This window comes from Lycorma delicatula, chromosome 2, assembly GCF_047948215.1.
Source record: "Lycorma delicatula isolate Av1 chromosome 2, ASM4794821v1, whole genome shotgun sequence".
In the NCBI taxonomy this organism is placed as follows: domain Eukaryota; kingdom Metazoa; phylum Arthropoda; class Insecta; order Hemiptera; family Fulgoridae; genus Lycorma; species Lycorma delicatula.
Window position 1 is genome coordinate 13,326,345 of NC_134456.1, and position 26,881 is coordinate 13,353,225.

The 26,881-nt window shown below is 29.7% G+C and overlaps 1 protein-coding gene across 1 annotated transcript in view; it reads left to right on the forward strand.

Moving 5' to 3' along the window:
- LOC142319835 (uncharacterized) overlaps window positions 1-26,881 on the forward strand; it is a 108,517-nt gene that overhangs the window by 21,458 nt on the left and 60,178 nt on the right. Inside the window, exons 4-10 of the mRNA XM_075357508.1 lie at window positions 1,345-1,495; window positions 5,415-5,572; window positions 8,607-8,841; window positions 10,332-10,545; window positions 14,159-14,232; window positions 16,348-16,718; window positions 19,193-19,288. Coding sequence (XP_075213623.1) covers window positions 1,345-1,495; window positions 5,415-5,572; window positions 8,607-8,841; window positions 10,332-10,545; window positions 14,159-14,232; window positions 16,348-16,718; window positions 19,193-19,288 — 1,299 coding nt within the window. The remainder of the gene's footprint in view (window positions 1-1,344; window positions 1,496-5,414; window positions 5,573-8,606; window positions 8,842-10,331; window positions 10,546-14,158; window positions 14,233-16,347; window positions 16,719-19,192; window positions 19,289-26,881) is intronic.

Consider the following 26,881-nt stretch of genomic DNA (forward strand, 5'->3'; position numbering starts at 1 on the left):
GGTTATTTCAAGCATATTAGTCATTTCAAGCTTGACATTTATATTATTCATTTGATTCCTGATATTTTTTTCAATATTGTTACACATACCCTGTATTTCTTTCAGCAAAACCTCCATCTTAATTTCCATACCTTCTGCTACCCATCTAGTTAGGATTTTTTTGTAATTTCAAATTAATACATTCTAGTAACACAGTACAAATGGTTACAAAGTAGCTATGGGTACAACAGCATTAATAATATATTACGATTAATGAATGTATGCCATAAAGAAATGACACATGCTACTACTTTAAGAACAAATAATGGATTCCTATATTGCAGTAATTAAAAAAAAAAAAAAAAAAAAAAAAAAACAATTAATATATCTTTAATCTAAATGTATGATTTTAGAATTACAATGAATATTTTACTTGCATCTTTAAGAAAAAAGAAAATCTCTAGAAATTCATATAGTTAGGTATATTTGTTTATTAAGCATTTGGTATTAAATATTGTTCAGTTCTTCCAACCAATCATTTAGCATACATAATACTTTATATTTAATTATTTAAATATTAATCAATCATCATTGATTAATTATCAATGATTTTTCTTATTTTGATAATTTATTTTGTCTTATTTTGCAATTTATATTATAAACATTACAACGATTGCAATGATTACAATGATAATATTACCAATATTAATGTACTTTTATTGTAAACTGAAAACTTTTATTCTTGTCTTTAAATTACTGCATAAAAATAAGTCTCATAGTGCAATACATCTAATCCTTCTTGTCTTTATATTTAAAAAATATATATTTATTTAAATTTGATCAATTTAACGTATTAGTACCCTGATTTTATAGCTACACTATGGAATTATTTTTTTATCTGACATACAACTTGCATAAACACTATAAAAGTAACTACTATTAAACACAAAAAAAAGATATTGAAACATACTAAACAAATTACCGCACTACAGTCACATCCCCTTCCTATGATAATAATAGTTTCATTAAAAAAATTCTTTTTCTTACAGTTTACTTGCATATTGCAATTAGAAACAAATAAAATATGTGGACTTAATAATGACACAGTTTTTATATAATGCAGAAAAGAAGGAAACATTTAGTTAAAAATTTATATGCTACAGGGGAGTCCTCTGTAGAATCTACATACTACAGGATGCATGGGTAGAACATTCAGTCAAGGATAAAGTAACCAAGAATTTAAAGTAAGTAAGAGTTTAAAGTAAGTAGGGTGTAGTGTGTATATCACCTATTACATTTTCAGAATATGCATAAAACATATGCATATATATATATTGCTATATAATCATATATCTTAATTTATAGATCCCTTTTTTCGGAGGATGGTATTGAATATACAATGTGTCGTGTAGTGATTGGAAGTTCAGACTTCTCACTCAGAGTTTATACCTATGCACCTGACTATGATCCTTCCTTGAAATCATTCAATTTAACTGAGGATGATTACCTATACAAGGTATGTTTATTTTTATTTTTTTTAATAATTTTCATTTATCTACACTTTACAATTAATATGAATTTTCTTTATCAAAATCACTAAGAATTTTTACATAGAACAATAAAAAAGTAATGATTAAAAATTAACTCTGCATAAACATAAAAATTAAACTAATTATAAAATAACATTTTGTAAAATAATATTTTTTTTTGCCCTGAGGTAGATAATCCCCACGTCCGGAACACAACATCTATGTTCCACGTCCAGGGCGGCAACAGCTGTACTTACGTACATTACATATAGCTGGCTAACGGGGTTCCGAGTAAATTCCTCGGTTATGCTTTTTTAAGTTTGACCTGTTTCCAACTTCAGGTCACTAAACGGACAGGATTTTTCGGCTACCTGCAGGAAATGGAATAATAAACGATTTTGGAAATGGACTCATACCACTCTTAGAGCTGGCGATGTGGCGGCCAGGGTCAATGTTATTGCAGGTGTAATGGAGACCCTTCTGTTGTCCACATGCCCCCTGCGATGGCAAGCATGTAGCAATGGTGCCCATGTATGTCGGTGCATGGGAGCTCTTAAAGCTTCGGTGAGTAGGAGCCTGGAATCAGTGCAGAGACTGCGCATCCGCTCTCTGCCAGGACATATGCCGGTTCCACCGGAGTACCGGATCGGACCTCCAAGGTTAGTAGCCCTGGAGTGGGGGTGTACCCCGGAGGCTAACCTTGCTACAGAAGGGATCAACCGTTCATGAATATTGAACAATCAAACGTGGCAAAGGGTGCACGTAAACACCCTCGTTTAGAATCGTCCGATTCGCCACAAGCGAAGAGGAAAAAGATCAAAGAGTGTGACAAAATCAAGAAAGATGCTGATAGAATCAGTAAAGACTTACGTAAAAGCTTTTTTGGCTATAGTGTACCTAAGCCAAGATTTTAAGTTATTACAAAGGAGAATGGAAACTTCCAAAAAGTTAGTCCATTCTTAATCGCAAGAGAAATTACAAATTGTGCTGGTGGTCCCGTTAAAGAAATACGAAAGACTTTTAATGGATTGCACGTCGAAACTATCAACGACGTGCAAAGTCAGAAAGTCCATGCGTTGAAGAAGATCGGTGAATTTGCGGTTTCTGTCCAACCGCATTGAACTCATCCAGAGGAGTTGTTGTTTGTCGCGATCTTCTTAATTGTACAGAAGAAGAAATTGTACAAGAAATGTCGAGTCAGGGAGTGACTCAATGTCGCAGACTTACTATGAGAAGAAATGGTGAGATTCTTCCTTCGGCCTTGCATGTTTTAACATTTAATAGGCCGAATCTTCCTGAAAAGGTACGAGCTGGCATCCATCGGCTTGCTGTACGAGCTTTCATTCCGCAGCCGATGAGATGTTTTAAGTGTCAACGATTCGGACACACAGCAGCAAGATGTGAAGCGCAGGAAATATGTATATGTGGAGAGAAAACACATGAGGGGGGCCCATGTAAAGACCCTCCAACCTGCGTTAACTGTAAAGGGCATCACAATTGTCGTTCAAGAAACTGCCCTACATATAAATTAGAAACAGCGATTCAGGAAGTTAAAACGCTTCAGAAGGTCAGTTATCCTGAAGCGAAGAAAATAGTTAATCAGCGTACACCACGACCATCGACTTCTTACGCAGAAGCAGCGGCTGCCCCTTCCACATCTAAAGTTAATGTGGAGCAGTTGCTTAACACGATGGCTCCAAGTCTAGCGACGATGATTGAAAGAATCATTGATTCAAAGATTGAGTCGACTCATCGGATGGAACAAACTAAACATGAGAAGGCTCACAACGTCTGACGCCGTTGACATGAGAGACGCACCAGCACAGTTTAAATCACCAGCTAAACCTGCGATTACTAAGTTACCAACTGAAGTAACAATAAAAAATCTTGACTTATCTAGCAAAGAGAAACGGATCACTCCGTCGTCTAGTCACAAGCTTAAAGAAATTGTGACAAGAAAATCTGAATCTATGGAAATGGAGGTACAATTTATTATTGAGAAACCACCAGACGTAGATAATATAAAACCTGTACCAATAGAGCCTCCAAAAGCGCAAAGATCAGCTTCGGTGAGAGCATCTATTTCAGCTGGACCCAGTACTGCAGTAGAGATAGAGTCCGGCTCATCCGCCGCGGAGACATCATCGCTTATTAGTTTAGATTCCCTAGGAAAGATGCTAACAGCACCGACGAAATTTTCAACTGACGTCAGCCGCAGAACGTCACTGGCATCCGAAAGAGAGGAAGACGATGCCATGTCCGAGGCCTCAGATACGCTGTCATCAGAGGTTGAGGCTGTCAGAAGAATGGAGAAACGGTGCAAGAAAGGATGGCCGAAAGGAAAGCCAAGGAAGTAATTTTTTTTGGATATAAGTTATAGAAGAATGCAAATTTTGAACATTTCCGATTCATGAAAATGAATACTGAACCTTTTTTCTTTTTTTTTGAAGTGGGATGGGGCTAATGACCAAAGTAGTCGATGCCCCTAACAACCTCAAAAAAAAAAAAAAAAAAATTTCTTTAAAAAAAACACATTTAATATTAATAATTGATAGATTTTAATTCATCTCGAATTCCTCTTTTTTTTTAATCAGGCATGTGTATAAAAATGAAAAAAGAAAATATAAAATATAGTCTAATTCATTTGGGCATAATCTCTGACCTTAGTTTTTTCCTTTATTCTTATAACTTTTTTTATTCTTCTTTCACTGATAACAAAATATATAATATGCTTTAAAGGCTAACTGAGTAAATGACTTTTTTTTATTAAAATATACCAAGAAGAAATAAATTCAAGACTGAAAATATGTTTGGTAAAACTTAATACGTGAAAAAAATTCTTGAATTTTTAAAACTTAGATTTTGAAATAACTTATAATAGACTTTTATGTTGTAAATTCTTCAGGCAAAAAAAGTCATGTAAAACATTGCCTTCCTTCTATATATATGTGCAAAAATAGCTATACAGAAATTTGTTTTCTGCATGATTGTAATAAAACTATATTAGAGGTAATTGGTTTTTGCAATTATACATTACATGTATCTTATATTAATGAGTTTTGTATTCACATATTTTTGTCATTTCATCAACAATGTAACATTGGGTGGTAAATCTTAAACTTTAAGGATTACGATTTTTAAAGTTACCTGTGATGTTTTTCTAAGTACAAAAAGCTAAAAAAAAATTTCATGTATGAAAAAGTTGTTTGCTAAAAATGAGAAAGATTAGAAATCTGCATTTTGACAAAAAAAAGGAAAGGAAGGCAGTTAAATGAGATTGGTTTTGACAGCAGCTAAGGATTTCTGGAATACCAAAATATGTATTATTTTGTAACCCTAAATTTTCTTTCATTTTCATGCAAAAATAATTTAAATATCAAAATGTTAAAAAGTGTATAACACTGCACAATTCAATTCTAAACAATAATGATATAAAATAAATGAAAAGTACATTTAATATATGGACAATGATTTAATTTTAAAAACTTTCATCTACTCATAAGTTATAAAAGAAAAAATCAATGGCCCACCAAACAAACCTGCTTATAAAATAAGTAAAATCATAGAAACTAGTCAATTTTGTGAAAAAAATTTTCATATAAAAAGAAAAACAGATTCATGCAAAATGAGAAACTTCTCTTTCTCAGTATCAATTAAAAAATCAGTATCAAACTAAAAGATGAAAAACAATGTACAATCCACATAATTGTGTTACAATGTGATGAGTTCATCATTTTTAAAAAAGTCATTAATTCTTTATTTCTTTGTACTGCCAGCTTTACATTGTTTAATTTTCACAATTGATATTATTATTATTTAAACCACCATAACACTACCACTATTATGGTTTTAGTAAGAATCGTATATCAAGTTGTAATTTAAATCTTTATTTATTCTTTATTTTAGATTGGTACAATTAAGAGGGCATTAAGCATAACAAAAAGGAAAATAAATTTATTTGGTACCACATGGACAACACCTTCATGGATGAAATTAAATAATTCTACCAAAAATAATTATTTGAATCCAAAATTCCGACAGGTGTGGGCTAATTATCTTGTTAAGTAAGTTTGAGTCAGTTGTATTTAAATGAGTTTTAATTAAATTGTAATTCAATATTAATCAAACTTATTTATTCTGTAAGAGAATTCATAGAGAAACTTTAATCAAACAAACACATGTTCCACTTAAAATAAATTTAACCTAAATATATCAGATGCCTCCTACATATTTCCTTATTTACGGCTTTTTAATGATAATTAACTTCAAATTTTAGTTGCGTTATGATTTAATTTACTAATGTTATCAAAAAAAAATACTGAAAGAATTACAATTAAAAAGTAAAATGCACTGTCACTAAAACGTAATTATTAAGATTATATAATAAAACTAAGTGATAAAAACAAATGTTTTTTTACCCAGATAAGATGACATGACTACATGACTGGTGATCAGCTTTGAAAATCTGAGATTCCATAATAAATCAGGGAGATAGCAAAATTAAAATCCTGTTAAAAAGGGTCATGACTAATGGCAGCAAAATTCTTATGGGCGGTCTATATTAATTAAATTGGTTCAAATAACAAAAGTTAAATACAGTCAGTTGCTTTAGTCTGAAACCATAATAATTGATACAGTACCACTATTTATGATAGGATGAACAACAATGATGATGAAAGCAAGTAACTAGTTAGATAACAGCCAAAACCACTATTTAACAGTGTATAACAATGTAACAGTGTTTAACAGTGTATAACAGTACCACTATTTATGATAGGATGAACAACAATGATGATGAAAGCAAGTAACTAGTTAGATAACAGCCAAAACCACTATTTAACAGTGTATAACAGTGTAACAGTGTTTAACAGTGTATAACAGTACCACTATTTATGATAGGATGAACAACAATGATGATGAAAGCAAGTAACTAGTTAGATAACAGCCAAAATATTGTATTACAAGGTTCAGGACAAGAACATTTAAAACAAATGTTAATTTTTCATTATGAGTAACATGTTTTGATATTTCATATCCTGAAAATTAGTAGTGGTTGATAATGAAAATACATTTATTATTTTTTGTTTTCAGATTATCACTACTATATGAAATGCTATATCCAGTTTCTTTATGGATTTGTAACTGCCATTTATTAAAAAACTTTTTAAAAGATTTTCTCTGAAAATCACAGAAATCAAAGCAAAACTATCTAAAAAATAATATTTATAATTTGTGATTAACAATGAATAATAGCTCAAAATTATTAATTAAGCAAACCAAAAAACATATAAATAACCAACTAAAGAAAATATACTAAAAATTAGACTAGTTTATTTTACTTTTAGATGTTGGTTGGTGACAATTAAAAACAACTACCAACTTATTAGCCTTTAATCTGGCACTACTTTAAAAGAATAATGCAAAGAACAATGATGAACTTTTTATGAACTCTAATGTAAACAACGTACTGTTTATAGTACACAATACAATTTATGAGTGGTAGCATCTTGGCCTTTCATTTGGAGGTCCTGGCTTCGAATCCTGGTCAGGAATAGCATTTTCACACACTACAATTGTCATTCATCTCATCCTCTGAAGCAATGAAGCAAAACAGTGGTCCCAGAGGTAAAAAAAAATAAATAAATAGAATTTATTATACAGTTGATAGATCAATTTTTTTTCGCTAAATTTTAGCGCTTCATTCAAAATAAAAATGAATGTACATACAGAAACCAAACCAATGGACCATGCTTTTTTATTGGAAAGATTAAAATATGGAATTTTATCTTTAGCCTTACGGAATGTCATATCAGTTTTGTTAACGATTTAAGCGACAGCAAGCATTTTAAAAAATGATACCTGAGTTTTCAAATTTCATACCATATTATTTTTAATTGTAGTAAAAATGTCCATAATCAATATCCAAAAATACTTTTGTCTATAACATTTATCAAGAAACTCAAAAAGATTTTATTTTTTTATTTTTGCAAGGGGGATGGAACCAAGTACTGCATTAACTGTAGCTTGTTATTAGACACATAATAGACTTAAGGCAATATTCACGTATATTTGGAACAATAAGTATTTTGCTTTTAGAAATAAAACAATACATTATCTTTTACTAATCAGAATACAAACAAATTAAGATCCTTCTGACCTATGACAATAATACATATTTTTTAATGCTAAGAATTAAATCTAAGTGAAATCTTCTTTTCCAGGAATATGAAGCACAAAGTCTGTTACTTTTAAGGATTTCAAGTAGCTGTCTTCTGCACCCATCAACTTTAACATTTAGTAAAGAAATGTCTAAATGTTATATCAACATTTCCCTTTTTATATAGTCTAGTGCATTCTGCAACATATCTTAAAAATTTATATTAAAATGTATAAAATCTACCTATATTAATATAAAATATATATATATATCTGCAGTTAGAATTTATAGTATTTATTTGCATGCAAATTTCAAAGTTCATATAAATAATGTAAAGTTTTATATATATAATATTCTTTCAGCCTCCGCAAAGCACAGAATTAGATAAACACTCTTACCTTTTTTTTTACATTTTGTAAAAATTGTTTGTTTAAAATAAAAAACATTTAAAATAAATTTAGAACAAATATTTGTTCAGTCAAGAATTAAAAAAGTGTTTCTCTAATTCTGTGCTGTGCAGAGGCTACAAGAATATTATATTGTATATAAAGATATTTATCTACAGAGGAAAAATGGACTATAAAAACTTTTAACCTAAATAAATTAATTATATATATATATGTACGAGTATGTATGTGTATGTTTTTTGTGTATTATACATGATAGAGATATATTTTAATCTGTTTATTTTGTAACATCTATCCAGCAAATTTAGTACACACTGGTAATGTTCATATGAACTTTCCAGATTTTACGTAACCACTTCATGTGTTCTTTATTCTGTTATAAAGGTAATTTTTTTATTCAAATTTATATTGCCTCATACCCAGGTAAAAATCCATTAGAGTCGTTTGTAATTTGTCTGGTAAAGCTAGACAAAAGACTCAATCAGCAAAATCAGGTTGAATCTAAATCTGTATAACAGTTTATATCTATTTCAGATCACTGGATGCATTTAAAAAAGAAGGAATAGAATTCTGGGGTTTGACAACCGGCAATGAGCCAGTAACTTTAATCATGCTGAGAAATGCAATTGATACACTTATAATGTTTCCAGAGGAACAGAGAGAATGGATTATTAACAATTTAGGTCCAGCACTACGCAGTGCTAATTATTCTACAAAAATTATTACTTTGGATGACATGCGGTATTATTCAGTTTGGTGGGCAAAAGTGGTAATTGTTATTTATTATATATACTTTTTTTTAATGTAAAATCAGTAGTAAATCAGGTTTTAAATTTTCTCTCACATCATCTCCCCCTCCCCCTCTCACTCTATTTCTGATCCTTGTAAATTAGAATATATGCAATTCTTTTACATATATGATGGAGTCTATTCTACTAAGAAATCTGCTTTCTTTCATTGTTCCCATTTTCCAGACTCTTCCAGGACAGACCATTTACAATACATCAACACTTACCCCTCTACAAAAATAATTTCTCTTTCACAACTTTCTTTTTTAGGATTTTTTTCCAATCTTCTCCATTACAGTATGATACCACCTCCTCCTGAATTTCCTCTATATCTATTGCTTACATTTTAATACTTAAAAAAATACTTTTGTTAGGTTCCCATCCTGATTTTATTAAATACTCTGAGATGTCCATAGTATTTCAGTTTCTTTTTTCCAGTGCCATAAAGCATTCTATTCAGAACCACTCACACCCTTTATCCACATTTTCTGACTATTTCTCTTGTTGTTTCCACAATTAATATCTCATAAATATAATTTCTACCTCTTGCATTTTACTTCTTTTTGTCCCTTTAGTACCCAGCTTCTCATACTATATGTGATAATTGGCCAAGAATAATCTTTATAAAGTATTTTTCTGACTTTACCCCACAATTTCTAATATTATGGTAAAAATAGATGCTGCTGCCTGAATTCTTGCACAGACTGATAATAACTTAACATCTTGTGCAAATATTTCCTAAATATCTAAATTCCCTCACCTACTCCAGTTAAAAACAATTAATTACACAAACTCTCCTTGCACCATGATGTTATTTTACCAATAATTTACTATTTCACTGCTAATCTGCACAATCAATTCTTTTAGTATTTTCACAGCTTTATTTCACAGATACGATAATTAATAAATTCTACCTCCCTTATTCTGAAGCATCGTGTGAGAGTGCAGTGTAGGATTTTATGGAATACAATTATTTTAATACTCTTAAAATAAAGCTCAATTATACGCTGCTAACATTATTGAGGTATTAAAATTTTTGTTTGTAAAATAGACTTTTACTTATTTTATTCTTTTTTATTTTATCATATTTTCAGTATAAATGACTCTTAGAGTAAAGGGAATGTTAGTGAATAATATTAAATATTACTAGAAAAAGAAGAAATTCTAAAGATACCTTATTAGAGATCAAGGATGTTCAAGATAAAGGTATAGCAAATTGTATATCTGGGCTAGTTTATGTCAAAGTTTCTAGTCCCATCAAATATAATGCACAATCATGTTCTATTGTCTACAACGTTTGTTAGTGTTATTTCTCTTTTTTTTAATTAATTTTTTTGTCAAACTCTGCATTACATTAATAATGGCCAACATATTTATAACATAATAAGTAAATTAGATTTTTTAGTGAAATCATACATAGTATTTTTTTTTAATAGAAATTAAAAAAGAGGTATTATTTTTATTTATTTAGCTAATGCGAGACCCAAGAGCTAAGGAATATGTATTTGGTTTTGGATTGCACTGGTATGGAGACCATTTCAGAGATAGTACTATATTCTTGGATAACCTTAATGGTGGTTTTCCAGAGCAAGAAATTTTATATACAGAATCAAGCATTAATGTTATAATTAGTCAAAATGAAATAAAAAGCAGTACCTCTGATGGCAATACATTTGAGGATTATGGTAAGTAGAACAATTATTATTTACTTTATAAATATAAACTTCGACAATAATAAATTGCTCTTTTTAAAACTTTTTCTTGAAATACAACCACTATTTTGCATCCCCTAACAAAACAACAAAAAAGGTTTTTCTGTAACAAAAACTCTGAATAAATTTCCATATAACACTATTTAATATATGCAGCATTATTAGACAAACAGTAGAACATAGAAGAACGTGGATGTGATCAATCGGTGTAACCACAATGAAGAAAGAAACAAAAAGATTTCCTCTGCTGTGATTGATTTGCACACTGCTGTAATAGATAGTGAAGATATTATTAACAGTACTATTAAATTTCTAGTTAATGATTAATTAATTAGTATTATTTCAAAAATAATGCAATTAATTCTATCACTGCAGCAGAAAAAAATATAGAATTTGATGTCAAAGAAATGGATTGTTTTCATGATCATTTTAAATGGTAAGTCTGTTTGACAGCACTTAAAGCGATCTAAAAATTACTTGAATTTGCTAAGAGTTAATTAAATTAGTGAGTGTCTGGCTGGTCATCTGATGGACCAGTTTTTGGCTGGAAAAGTGGCTGAAAATTAGCAGCAAATAATGCTGCTCCATATGAGCAATTACTCCATCACAGATTTGAATGTTCTTTGGCCTAAAGGGCCAGAGCTGTTGCATTTTTGAGAAAAAAATAGAATGAGTATTCATAGCATTTGAATTTATTTTTCAAAAGTGAATAATGCCAATGTTATGTCTAGCAGACTTAGGTTCATTTTGTAACATAAGATTAAGTAGTAGTGCCACATGGTATATGATTGGTGTTAATTAATAAGGCTTCAGTAAAGAAATGAGCTGTGTGTATTGTGATTCAGGACAGAGAATGTTGCACTGCTGTAGAAATTGTTTGTATGACTTAGTACTTTGTATGTTATAATGTAGTAGTTGATAAAACTGATGCGTTTATGTAGAGCAGAAAGTGATATAATACATTATCCTTTAGGATAATGTATCCTCTAGTTCTTTACCAGAATGGTTTCAAAATAACAACGTTTTTTTTTTTTCATCACTAAACTAGATGCTGATATTGTGCAGAATAGAAATGTTATTTATGGACATTACATTCACCATAGTTTTAACATGGAATCTTGTGTTGTAAAACTATAGAACAACATTCCTTCTTGACAATGCGTTGTTCTTCATGATGATACTTCTTGATTTGTTTTTGGCATCTATGATCATGCATAGGACACAGAAATATAATCTTTTTTTTTTCTTTTTGTGAATTCTGTACTTTTTGCAGGGAAAAACATAATAAGAAACAATGACTGACACAGTCTGTAAAAATGATTACTTAGTTACCTTTCACAAATTACAACCAGTGCATTTTCTTTCATTGTTGTCTGATATTTAATATTGTTTAGATAGTTCATAAAGGTGCTTTTCAGATATTTAAAAAGTGTATAAGCATTTTTTTATAATGCAATATCAAGATTAAAAATTTCTAAGCTCTGGTTAATATTAGAGATTAATACCTTATAATGGATGTATTAATTTAACAGTTTAAAATAAACTTTGTAGTAAATGATAATAATTAATGTATGATGAAAATGTTCTAAAAATATTTTAACAAATATATGCTAAAACATGATGTAAGATCTGTAAGCCTAATTGGCTGATATACAGCAGTTCATTTTGCTTCCTGTAGGATGTGTATTGGTGTTGGTGAATGGGTAATGGTAGTACATAGAATGAGGATATGAAAGAACCATTATGTGATATAAGACGATGTTCAATCATGTCTATGTTGACATGATTAACAGTAACAGCTCTTTCAACAGTACAGCTCCCTCACCTATGTCTAAAATATTCTTTCCAACCTGCACAAAAACTACTCTTATAAAATTTAGTCTTATTGCACACACTTAATCACTCTGTGATGACGTAGGTTCATTTCATAAGCAATAAATTGTAGGCTTTATTTCACAGATATAGTAATTAATAAACTCTACCTCCCTTATTCTGAAGTGTGTAATCTTGTGAGAATGCAGTGTAGGATTTTGTGGAATACAAGTATTTTAATACTGATAAAATATAGCTCAATTATAAGCTGTTAAACTATTGAAGTATTAATTTTTTTTTTTTTGTAAAATAGACTATTATTTATTTTATACTTTTTTATTTTATCATATTTTCAGTATAAATTATTCTTAGAGTAAAGGAACTGTCAGTGAATAATATTAAATATTACTACAAAAAAGAAGAGATTGCAGCTGGACATTCTAAAGATACGTTATTGGAGATCAAGGATGTTCAAGATAAAGGTGTAGCAAATTGTATATCTCGGCTAAATACTGGCCTTGGTGTGGATGGAATTATGGTCAATTTATTGAAGATATATGGGATATTTAATGAAATTAATTAAGGATTTAAAAAACTGTCATAAATCAAGAATATTACTATAATATTAAAGAGGTCTCTTAAAATATAGCAGCTTAATGTGTGATTAGTTAAATATGTTTCTCATTGAATAATTCCTCGTAAAAAGGAAGAAAAAACAATTATGAAAAATTATTTTATGCTCTCCATTATAGTCAGAATAATAGAAAATATTTTTAAGAAACAAAAATTCTGAATATTAAAAACTCTTAATTTATGTGTATATCAAAAAATAAAAAAGATCAAACTTTGTATCTATTTTGAAAATTTACAACAGTTATAATAACATTAAGATTTGTAGTTTCATGGCGTTACAATAATAAAATACTTAGGAATTTCAATCGACAAAAATATTAAATGGATTAAGCACATTAAAATTTTAAATAGTAAACGTGGAAAAATGATGTTTATATTTATAGCATTATACAGCATTACAGAGGTCTTGTAATTTGAGAACATTGAAGCATTTACCGTTGCATATTATCTAAGTGCAGTCTCATCTTCAGAATTGCATTGCAATATTGGGTGCTGCTTTTAAAACTAATACCAGATCTGAGTAACAGAATTATTTCTGAGTAAAATTTAACCATTTTAATAACTTGTAGGAAAAGAAATCTGATTCATTAAAGCCTCATGAATATCATTACTCATTAGAACATCATGGTACCACAATATTTCATTACCTGTTCAAGTTATGAGGATAGATGATACTTATGAAATCATACTGAAAGATATTTTTTATTTAAATAGTAATAGTAATAATAATTGTAATAGAATTCAATATTATTTTAATAGATATTTTCATTTAAATACATTTTGTTTTTCTATTTTATCAGAAAATTTATTTTGAATTTAAACAAAATTTAACAGGAATTAATGTTTCTTTTCTTTTTCTTTTTTCTTTTTGAAACAAATAGATTCCCCTACGCTTGTATTTTTGTTGATGAACATTTACTTCTGTAGAATTATTGATATTACTGTATGTAGTATATATGTAATAGTAAATTATCCCTAATAGAAAAAAAAAAAAATTATTTTGATGGTTGTTATATCTAATCTGATACAAAGGATAACACATTTCATGAATGATGTGTTTTTATAATTTAATTTATTTAATAATTTAGTTAATAATAATGAAGTTATAAAATTCTTGTAATTTTTATTTATCTGTTTTTAGAGCAACTTGACAGCGTAACACCTCTTTTAGGGTCATGGCGAAGAGCTCAATTATATGCTGTTAACACTATTGAGGTATGAAAATTTTGCCTGTTTTTTAGTTTTGTCATATTTATTTTTTCTAAATTGTTACTGCTGTAGTAGCTGATACATTGATAGTTCTTGTTATAATATAGGAATTTTTTCATTTATATAGAAAGAAGTTCTGACCTGCTTTTATTTTATTTTATATTTTAGACAAGAAATAATTTCATTTTTAAGTACAAGTTTGTTTGTATCAATAGTGCTGAGATTTTTCCATATTTTGTTTTTATTATTGAGACAATATTCAGTAATTTTTACACAACTTGGGTATGCATTGATAATGCCATTTGCTTCCATTCTTATATTTTTTATAACTAAAAAAACGTAAATACTAAATACTGTTCGACTTGTTTTCATCGTTCACGTAACAAAAAAAAAAAATATCCATGATTCTTTGTGGAGTTAAAACTGATGAAAAATTTGAAATTCAGTAAGCTGATAAACAGTAAGATTTATCAACAAACAAACTGTGAAAACATACGGATATTATGTCACAAAAATTAATCAATAAATTCTATGGTTGAAAAGGAAAATTAATTGGCAAACATAACATTAACCATCCCATCTGAGATACAAAGAAACTTTTCCAAAGACCTAATCAAGAAATATTAATAATAATCTTTATCAAGTAATTCAATCCCTTTCAGACTGTAAAACATAAATAGACCAAGAAAAATATTAATTACATCATAAACTTACAGCTTGACATTGGCCAACCTTAAATTTTATTATTTTTTATAAATAATCTGTATTTTTATTTAGTAAAAGTACACAGTAAAAAATTATTCTTGCTTTTAAAGTTACAACGTACACAAAAAAAAGGTAAAAATAGGATGTAAATTTAATTTTAAACATATTTGAATTTCTTATCTAATTTTAAACAAATAATTATTTTATTGAAAAAAAATGTAAGACTAATTTTTTTTTGGATACATTATTCCTTTTCTTCTAAACATAATTTGTAGGCACCATTTTAACAAATGATATGTTAATGATACATTATCCTCTTACTATTAAAAACACCAAAAAGTTGTACTGAAATAATTTTTCAGCAATAATACAACCTTTTTATTTATTACTTTTTTAATGTGCATATTGTTAATTACAACTTTTATTAATAATACAAAAAGCAAAGATACAGTACACTTTTATTACAGAATTATAAATCAACCTACTATGCATTCATATATTACACAGAAACATTACAAATCCAATGATTTGTACTAGTTAAAATTAACTATTACATTGTAGAACATCAGTAAGTTATAAAATAAATATAAAACACCAACCTTTCCTAATTTATCTCTTTATGAGAGTCTTATCATCTACTATTCATTTTAAGGTCTCTTGATTTTAAGTCTTATTCTCCACTTACTTTTAAACTTTTCCCTGTCGTTTCACTTTTCTAGACCCCTCAGTATATTTTATTTCTCTGTACTTTCCCATTTTTAAGTTTTCTTAAAATATTAAGTATTTTGTTCCATTCTACATTATCAAACATACCTGTGTCCTCCTTAATTCTTCCTTCAATAATGTTTGACCAATTTGTAGACCTTTAGACTAATCTGTCTAAAGGCCAGATGTTCTCCCTTGTACCCATGCTCTTTTTGAGATATCCATCTAATACTCCTTTCACCATTCTGTCCAACCATTATTTCTATCATGTATAAGATATCCTAATAAATATTTGCAATCAATGAAATGTTAAAACTGATGTTGTTCTCACTATCAGTTATTGTTATATTTGATATTAATAATTAAATCTGTATACGATATACAAAAGGCATCAATCAGAGTCAGCGAAGAATTCATCTGATAAGTAATATGATTGTTTCTAAATATGTTTTGTTTTAATTAATTTTTTTAACTTTTCAATTATTATTATATTTGATGGCAGTAATTAAACATTTATTTTACTCACACATTGATGCACTTGCTATGTATTTTCTAGTAACATGCTGAAATAGCATTTCTCACATCTCACTTTGCTAATCCTACTCTTGACAGTCATAGATTAAGAATTTTCAATGCTTTGAAAACATAAAGCATTACCATAGACCATGGTATATAAGTAATTTTTTTTTCTTTTTCTTAATTTTCTTACAGAACTTGAACCACTATGTGACATCATACACAGACTGGAATATCGCTTTGGATTTAGAAGGCGGTCCTAATTTGGCTAATTTTACATGTGATGCTAGTATCATTGTAAATAAAACGGCTGATGAATTTTACAAACAACCCATCCATTATGTCTTAGGACATTTTTCAAAGTTTATTCTTCCTGGGTCTGTTGTCTTTGATATGCACTCTAACAAAGATGCTGCGTTTTCTCAGGATTCTTATGCTGCAAAAATAGATACTAGTAGTACTACTAAAGCACCTTACCATCCAACACTGCCACCACCTAGTCAAAACATACAACACATTGCAGCTAAAAATCCTGATGGTAGCCAAGCAATTGTATTTTATAACCCGTAAGTAAATAAAAACAGTTTATATACAAATTTAAAGAATTTGGGTAATAGAATTTTTGAAATTTTAATGAGTATTATTATTATCTTACGATTTTTAGAAACACCAAAATTTAAATTTTGATAATTGTGGATCTTATATGATACATGATTGATTATACACATAAATTTTTTATGTTTATATTCGTTCTCTGTATACAAACATGTATGTTTGTATACAAACTTCATGTATAATGACAACATACTTCTCTGTTGAAGCATAGATGAACAACATTCATCAGGTCTGTAAAGTTCAAAACAATACAAAGCTTGTTTTCATCAGCGTGATAACTAAATTAAGTGAGTAAACAGTGGTCTCATAATACCTCGTAAATATGTAAATGTTTTGGCCAGTTTTTGTTACTCGAGTGGTGAATTTGCTATAAAATCACATATAAAAAACATAACATCTTAATTAAAAAAAACCTTATAAAAATTTCAAATTGCAATTTGAAAAATCCGTGTTGTGACAAGACATGGGCTCCTTATATAATATGTAGTAACAATACAGTCAACATAAGATGATAGTTAAAAAGGCACACAAAGGTTTCGACATTTGGTGTCCCTATTGTTTGGCAAAAAGATCACTTAATCGATAGTTATTTCTAATTAACTATGTGTGACATTACAGCATAAGCTTCATTGCCATCTGTATACAGGCCTGTACCTCACAATGAATCTATTCCAGTTCCCAAGGTTCATTAGAATTTGTTTCTAATGAGTATGATTTAAAGCTTTTTGAGGAAAAGAATAGTTGAGTGTAAATCACAAGAAAGAGAAGTTGAATATGATTCAGGAATAATAATATCTTATTTGATTATCAGAAATTTTGAATGTTTACAAAAAATACTGAAGGGTAGACCAGGCCTATTTCATTTTGTGGAGTTACTTCATTCATCGTAAGTTACTTTGCCACTGAACATGGCATCCTATAGGTAATCATAAGGGTGTTTAAATAAATAAATCACACTTATTATTATTATTTTACCTAGAATTACTGTAATCTTATATTTTTAGCATAAGACTACATTTTCACTATGCAAATCTCCTTGATAATTTTAAGTCTAAGCTGGATGCTTATTCAGATATAAAAAATCCATTTTCAAGATATACTTCAAGGATTCTTCAATTGGAGCTACTGCTCTCTAACATCTTCAGTATTGTTTTCCAAGGTTGAGTAAACATTGCTATTATCCAATTATTCATGGGACATACATATCATTAAAAACTGATTATTCTACTGCGTTTAGTACAAAAGAAGAAAATGATTTTCCAATTAATTTGAAGGATTTAGCTGGAAGTGGATTTTTTGTACTACCACCAAAATGTCACATTACTTTTTTCATTTACAATTTTGAAAGGGTTAAATCATTCTTGAGTTAAGAAAATCTGCCAGAAAAAATTGTGGACAATTGGTTTTCAGGTTTTATTTGCTGCTTTTTATTATTTATATTTAATAAGAGCCATAATTTCCTTTTTCCTCTTCCTTGTCCTCGGCTTCAATGTCACTAATGATGTAATTTTATCCTATTCAGAATCACTTATACCTAAAATAAGATATATTCAAACAGAACATAGCATCAAAAGCATACATAGTGATTCTATTTTGTCTTAACAGGAACTGCAAATGAAATTTAAGACAAATTACAGAAAAAATGTTAAAAAAAAAATTTTTAGAAAGAAACTGCAGAGTAATAGTTCTTCGCTATGAACAATCAAATCTGACCTATAAATTGACTACTAATTCATATGTATTTCTCTAATTTATTTTATGTTAAAATAAATAAAGATTTTATGCAATAGCATTCTATAAGAAGAAAACATAAGTGTTCCTAAAATTCTTTATGCATGAAATCAGTAAGTAGAGGAGACTAGACAATCTATCAGACTGTGCTTGGAAGATAGGAGCTAGATATTGTATTATAAGCTTTATTTACATTTTTTTTTTATATTCCCAAATTGGATAAGGTCTAACGATTTTGGTATAAGATTTAGGTATTCTCTTTGTAGTACACAAGCTGCTAAAATATTATGGTACAATAAGAATAGAATGAAATTTTCATTTTTTTTTTTATAATAAATACTGTTTGTTAATATAACATATTTTTCTCCCAGTGCATAAATGATGAATAACTGGATTAATTATATTTTTACTGGTCCATTTTGCTATGTGTCACAACTATTTGTTATATGTGGTCTGACGATCACCAAGCCATCTTAGAAGAAGGTGCAGCCAAACCAAAAGTTGAAGTATGGGTTCCTCCTAACAATCATCTCACCAAAATTCCAGTCGTAGAATAAAAATATTTATTTGACATTGCCTATTTATTCATTAATAGTAAATACACTTAGAAGCAGTTTCATCTTGAATTATATGACTTGAATTATAAGTTTATGCAAAAAATATAGTAAATTTACATGTAATTTTGTTGTTTCAGAAAATCTACATTTGCTGAAGTTTCATTTCATGATCCTAGCAGAGGTTATGCTTTCATAAATTTAGAACCAAACTCTATTAGTACTGTAATATACTGGTAGTATAAACCATGGATATATTACACAAGAAAAATTCAGTTTCAAGAAATTTTGCTCTGTTTTTATAGAGCTACGAAAATTTGTAGAAGAAATTTATTTATAAAAAAATTAATGAGAATTAAAGTGAGAGAATGATTTTCATGGTTTCAAATCATTTGAAAAATAAGAAACCTCAATTTTAAATACTAGTATTGTTACAGATAAAACTTACCCCTAATTGCAATCTTTGTGAAATTATTTAATTCACATTACTGTTATTTATTATTTACAACTATCAATTGTATAACTTGAATACTTGTATTACTTGTATAAAAATAATGTACAAATTCATAAAATAGGTAATTTATTTAAGTACATTTTAATTACGACACATAAATTTTCTTTAATATTTTCTACACTATTTTATATCTCTTACATTAAATTATGTCCAGTTAAACAAATTTTTGTACTTAGTAATTTAGTAAACTACTCTACACATTTGTTCTTTTGATGTACTTTTTTGGGTACTACATTTCTTGGATTTATTAATTTACTTTTTTATAAATTTAGAGTATAAAAAATTAAATTTTTTTATGTATTTTCAATGATATACCTTAACATTCCAAAATTCATTTATTTTTTAACTAAATTTGTACTAATAGTTACTCAAAAATTATGAATAATTTTTTTTTTCTCCTCCTCATTCATCCCTTCAGTGAGCCCATATCGCTCTTAGCAGACAGAAAGGGTCAGGCAGCAGTAATGTTTGGGAAAATAATTTACACAACAGTTTAAAAATAACCTTTGTATACTGTATGTATCATGCAAATATAACTTAAAAATTATTCTAACATTAAAATCTAAACAGGAAAAAATCATCCTACAGCATCAAATAATCATACACATTGCTTTTTTTATTCAATAAGAGCTTGCCACATAATAAGTAACTAAGAAGGTATCAAAACAAAATAAAATGACTCCATAGCAAGCAGATTCTATGTATTTAAAAATCTCTTTATATTTTTTATAACTATTTATAAAAATCAATGACGCCTTGATATTTAATTGCAACACTTATGCATCTAGAAATAAGATTGATCATGTCTTTTCACGAATATGTAAAATTCTTATAATTTCTTAACTGACAACCTGAAATTTGAAGCTCAATTGATATTTTTTGACCATTCAGACTTTATAGTACACTATAAAAATGTAAATCATTCAGTGCATGTTATGATGGCGTTTTTGGAAGGTGTAAGAGCAACCTAACTCATTAATGTTAAACAAAGCTAGCTGATTTTTAATTTATTTCTTAGCCAGCGTAAAAATGTATTTTGTACCAGGAGCATATCCAACTTAAAAACAAAGAGGTGGCAGTTTTCTGAATTTACTTTTTTCATGGTGGAAGGGTAGTCCATGAGGGGGTGCTGTGCAATAATGCACATTAAAAAAGGAAGAATAAAATATTTATTTAAAAAAAAAAACTAATTTTGTAACAATAGTTTGCAAGGATTAGATGCAAATTATGTAACTACAACATCAACTAGTTGCTTCTTATTAGCAAAAACTCATTGTTGGTGAATGTTTAATGTAGCTAACCCATTTAACCTGTTTTCACCTTTGGTGCTTCTTAGCTATGTTTTAATTCGTGAAGGGAGCTAAATGAATGCTTGATAGTACTTTTTGTGCAGGGCTGTGAAAGCAATATCAGCAGAGTCTGACCTAAACTCTGACCATTAGGTCTGACCTCAATATCAGAGTCTTTCTAATGGTCAGGAAAAATGATTAACTCTTTTTTAAAACCTCAATTATGTCTGGCGCTTCCTGTACCTCACTCCACATTTTGAACCACTATTCCCTTTCTCATTCAATGCCTTCTAAATTTCAGAAAGTTGCACAAGATGAAGTGCTTTCATTCCATTCCTCTTAGAAACATGTCTCATGTTACTAGATTGGAAATTTATCAATGAAAAGGCAGGTGATTATCTGCAGAAAATCTGACTTCTAAAAATGATATGATGGAATGCAAGTAAGGAATTATTAGAGATCTCCAAAATTCAGATGGATTCTTGGCTTGATGAACACTTCTATGCTTCTGTAAGCAAGCAATGAGAGTCGCAGTTATATCAACATTCAAATGCACTGCAATGTCGCCTGGTTTTTTTTTAAAACAACAGTTGTGATGTTTTCCGCATCTTCCCGATGGACTTATAGCATGTCAAGAATAGCTTGAATGTGCTGGTTGGCTTTGACTACGTCAAGTGTCTTCAACTGAAGTGTATTTGCTATGGGTTCCAGTATAGCAGAATACTTAGCAATTAATGCTACTGACACAATTAATGAAGATCTGCATGCATTTGATAAGCATTTTTTTCTTGTTGCTGCATATCCCTCTTTAGCTTCAAACTTTACTCAAGATTGCCTGCACACCTCCTTCTTTCCCAGACATAGTGGAATATCTGTCGACGTCTAACCCTACACACTTATCAGGGTCTAGATTTAAGTTTGTTACAAAATCTTCAATGACTTTGGCAATACTCATGGCATTAAGTCCCTCAATCTCTGCAATACCTTCTTCGATTTCTTTGGCTTTTTCATCGAAGAAACATAATCCAATAGACAGCTATTCTTTGCCAGAAATAAACGCTGTTTTGTCAACCAAAATGCTGTATGCTGTAAACCCGAGCTTTTTCAACAGCTTGTGACAACGTGTTCCCTGGCTGTAGCACCACATAAATCAATTATTTCATTTTGGATGATAGATGATCAATATGATACGTTTTTCAGTCCATGCCCAAAATATTTAGTTGTGAATCATCTTCTTTGATGTGTAAATTGCATAAATTGATAAGTATGCCTTCATTCAGATTTTTGACTCTGGGAAGTTGATGTCCACTGGAACGCCCTCCATAAACAATTTTGCAAATTCCATTGCAGTCTGATGTCTCAAGGGCAGTACATCTACTTTTCAATAATCGAGCACGTCCTTGTACTTACTGAAAGGTCTGGTGGTAAAAGAACCCCAAACACCTCTCATCGTTCTCTCTGACGGCATGAACAAACCACAATATTCACAGAAAGCACCTTTGAGTCACCTTGAGTAAGCTAGCCATGGTGAATATGCGTCCAACCACTGGTGATTGAATTTCCTCCTGAAGTGTTTGTGTATGCCGCAAATTCGTAATTCTTGGAAAGTACCCAGACCCCAGACATTTCCAAGAGACGTTTTTTCTTATCAATCGGCATAGTGCTCGCCAACGAATTTTTCTGCATCATCTTTATAACAATCGTCGTCTTCAGTTTCACTTTCACTGTTGCACATTGGTTTGAATTGTAGAAGGCCCCGCAGTCGCAATATTTAAACCAGAGGATGATTGTACATCCTTGTCCGGGTCGACACGGACGCGGCATCTTGCTGCACTGGTTGACAAGGAAGGTTGTAAATGACATTTTTGCCAAATTGATTTTCATACGGTATATGAACTATACTAGTTGAGCTTATTTCGATAATATGGCTCTATCATTATAATATTAAAAATTTATTGTTGAATCATCAATGGAAAGTTTATCAGACATAGTCATTTTTTAAAAACCACTGTTTTGGACTCAGGGACCCTAAAATGGATATATCTATATCATAATCATATACTTGTCACAAGGTAGTTAAATGCTTTCCTTTCTTTACTAATGAATTCAAGATAAACGAGCCGATTTTTGGATATAAAAACCGAGCAATTGCCAAAAACAATGTTTGTAATTAGGCCACGTTTTGAATTATTTTTAACTGTTCATCAAAAGAATTGATTATTTAGAAGAACTTAAAAGGAATTGTAAACTTAAATACGAAACTCCATTTTATCTTGAAAAATTCAAAAGAAGTCCCTAATGGCATAACACTACAACAATAGAAAGATAACCAGAAAATGAAGAATAACGAATTTTAAGTTGCATGCTTTTAAAGCAATTGCCGAGAGCTTATGTAAATTTACGTTTCATATTTTTTAAGTTAAATAAAAGTCATGATAGGCTACTAACCAAAAAATGTTCTAATACCCATTCGTTATAATAACGTGGATGGCAAGTGGCTGGCACGAACAAACAGTAGTAAAAAATTACATACACAACTTACACTTTTTTTTTTTTTTGTTTAACCTCCGGATCCACCACCGTTAGGCATTCTTCAGAGGATGAGATGAATGATTTGTAGCGTGTGTGAAAATGCCATGTCTGACCGGGATTCAAACCCGGGACCTGTGGATGAAAGACCGAGACGCTACCACTCGCGCCACGGAGGCCGGCAGATGAAACACACTTGTGTGAAAGTAACTGCACCGACTCTAACCAAAAATGCGTGCACACTTTTTTTATACGTGCGCACTTTTATATTTTCTAAATAGCTTCTGGAATATTTTTGTCGAATCGTGAAATGTGACGAAAACTCTTTTTCTAGAAAACTCTTGTTGCCGCAAGAAAGATGGCGCCGGTGTGTAACAGTAGTTCTTAAATCTTCTCACAGATCGTGCGAGTGTCTATTTTGTAAATTAGTTTTTCAAAATGTAGTTTAATTTTAACTTTTTCAGAAATTTGTTATTTATATATTTTTTTGTTTTATTATTTTTTTCAATCTTGAAAGGGGGCAGCTGTCTCCTCTGGATAAGCCCATGTTCTGTACATCCTCAATACTGTCTTCAGTGCAAATTCTAATGCTATTCCAAATGACACTATTATATTCAATGTGAATGCGTGTATTAAAGGTAGAACAAGTGTTTACATCTTTAAACTCTTTTTACAAACCACTTTACAAGCTTAAGATTTCACTTTCCTTTAGCAACAACACTTTCAACATGTTTAATAAAATATAATCCTGAGTCAAAAACAACTCCAAGATCCTTCTCCAGTGACTCTTTGCATATACGATTACTTTCAATAACATATGGATAAATCGAAACATTAGTTTTCCTGGAATATGTAATCACCATAGTTTTCTTAAATTTGTAGCATTTCGGCACATTAATTTTTTTTTTTTTTTTTGGAAATAAAGATGGTCACCTGGTCTATGAATTTGCTGATATATTTTCAAATCATTAGCATAAATTCAAATGTTCAATTTAAAACCTTTTAAAATCATCATTAAATAGTAAAAAAAAAGTGGACCCAAAATTGAATTAGAGTACTCTTAAACCTGTTGTAAAAATTTCAGTTGAAGTTGTACCTCCATATTTAACAGAAAAACCTCTCTATAAAGTAAGAAGTTATCCGATTTGAAAAGTTAACACTAAAAGTTATGTTTAAAAAGTTATATGAAAAGTGATAGCTTCTTTTGATAGAACACAATCAGTATTTTGTCAAATACTTTATGAAAATTAAAGAAAATGACATCTATTTGACTCTGATTTTCAACAGCTGTTTAAACTATTGTCAAAAAAAAATTAATTAGTCTCCATATAGTGGCCTTTTAAAAAATCATGCTGATTAGAAGAAACAATATCTTCAAAGTACTTATATACAAATGAATTCCAACTTCCTCAACAATTGTAAAAGTAGTTCCAAGTACAGAAACTGGTTTAAAATTGTTTACAGGAGATGACTAGGTTTAGGAATTAGAGTAACCAATTTGTATTTCCGTAATATTGGAAAAACACCAGACTGAATAGTCCTATTGAAAATTGAAGTGAGAATAGAAGCACTGACAATGAATTGACGAATTCCTTTCACAATTAAAAGCCAGAATATTGTCCAGACAAACCTATTATTTAACTTATTTATTGGGTTACTTACATCTTCAAAATCAATCAAAGGAATACCAAACTCCTCACATCTAAATCTAATTTTTAACAATTTTATTGTTTTACTCCAGGATCATCTTGATAGACCGATGAAAACAGCTTTCCAAACTCTGTACTCATCATAGTTAGGTCAGTTATCACTTTTCCACCTATTAAAGTAGCTGGTAAGTAGCTGGAATTCATTCTACATTTGTCGATGTACTTCCAGAAATTTTTTGATTTTATTTCTAAGTCTTCATCACATCAGCTTATGTACAACATTATACATCTTTTTAATAAAGATAACTTCACTTTTCCTTTTGTATGGAAATTTATTTTGGAACCGAACAATCAATAATTCCAGGATATATTGGTGAGACTAAAATTACCCAAGATTATAATATCAAACTGAAATCCATTCATTTTTTCCATTAAAAAATCAAAATATGATTCTATATTGGATTAAGAAACAAAGAAGAGAAATGATGATTAAAAATCAATAAACTTTTCCCATTATGATGCAGGACTTAAATCAAAACAACTCTTGAGGTGCTAACTAAATTTTCTCTTATACATCTGACATCTTACTTTTTTATAGTAAGAAGCTAATTACCTCAAAGTTTAATAGATCAATTTTGTTGAGGTTCAAAAGTTCCAAAAATATACTTTCACAAAACAATATTAGTCGCAGAATATATAATTTTAATCGTAAATTAGTAGCAAAACGTTAATAAAATGTGTTTATAAAAATTCTCAAAAATGTAGATTGTAACAGATTATTTTCAAATATCCAATTATGTCATCTTCATCAACAAAATAATTTTTTTTCAATAATTTGAAAATGAGGCTCCCTATTCTCTTTTATACTTTGATCATTCTGACTGTATTCTTCTAAAACCAGAGATGGAACAAGCATGCGTGAACAATGTCATCAATTTAAGTAGTAGCAGCATTAATAATTGCAAGTTCAAAATCCAACATAATAAACAGTAGCACAGTAGCCACTATCCCCAAAGGATGCACTGATGACATAATAGCCTCGAATACTTTCAAGTATGCAACCGCTTCTTTATTTTCCAAATAAGTAGAAAAAAATCATCGTAGCTGTCTCGAACGTCCCATCAATGAACCAAATGTACTTTCAAAATAAAGCGCTTAAATTTTCTGAACCAGAAAATATCAGCTGTACCACATTATAGAGTATAATTTTCATCTTCATAAGAATCATACAGTAAAAATGTTTCTCCAACCATAGTTTTACGAAATAGAGTAGGAATTTCATGCAAATTCTAAATGTTATGTTCTGAAAAATAATAACGTCGGCAAAACGGCATTGAGAAATTAATAATTCTGTAATTTTCCATTGGAACGTTTGACCATGTATTATCCATTTATATATATATAAAATATAAATGTATATATGTATATATAAAATGTACGAGTACTGTCCAGAAAGTAACTTATGTTTGTGCCTAACATGGAAATGGGTGGTGATAAAGTAAATCTTGGCATCAAAACGTTTCTACACTTAGTACGCATCAAGCAGTCGTAGCGTGTGGCCTGTAATTTTTCTACTTTGTTCGTAGTGAATTATTAAAATGTGCGCTTCAATAGATAATCCCGCGAGTTGTAAGATGCGTTCAGCGATTAAATTTTTACTGAGAAAAAACCACAAACCAATTGAAAATCATCGGCAACTTTGTGAGGTGTACGGAGATGGTGGAGTGAGGCAGTGGTGCAATCAGTTTAAAAATGGTCGATCTAGCCTTGTGACTGATGAACGGACGATAAAATTGGTGAAAATAGCCGCATTACGATCACGGAACTCTCGCTTCATTAGTCCCAAAT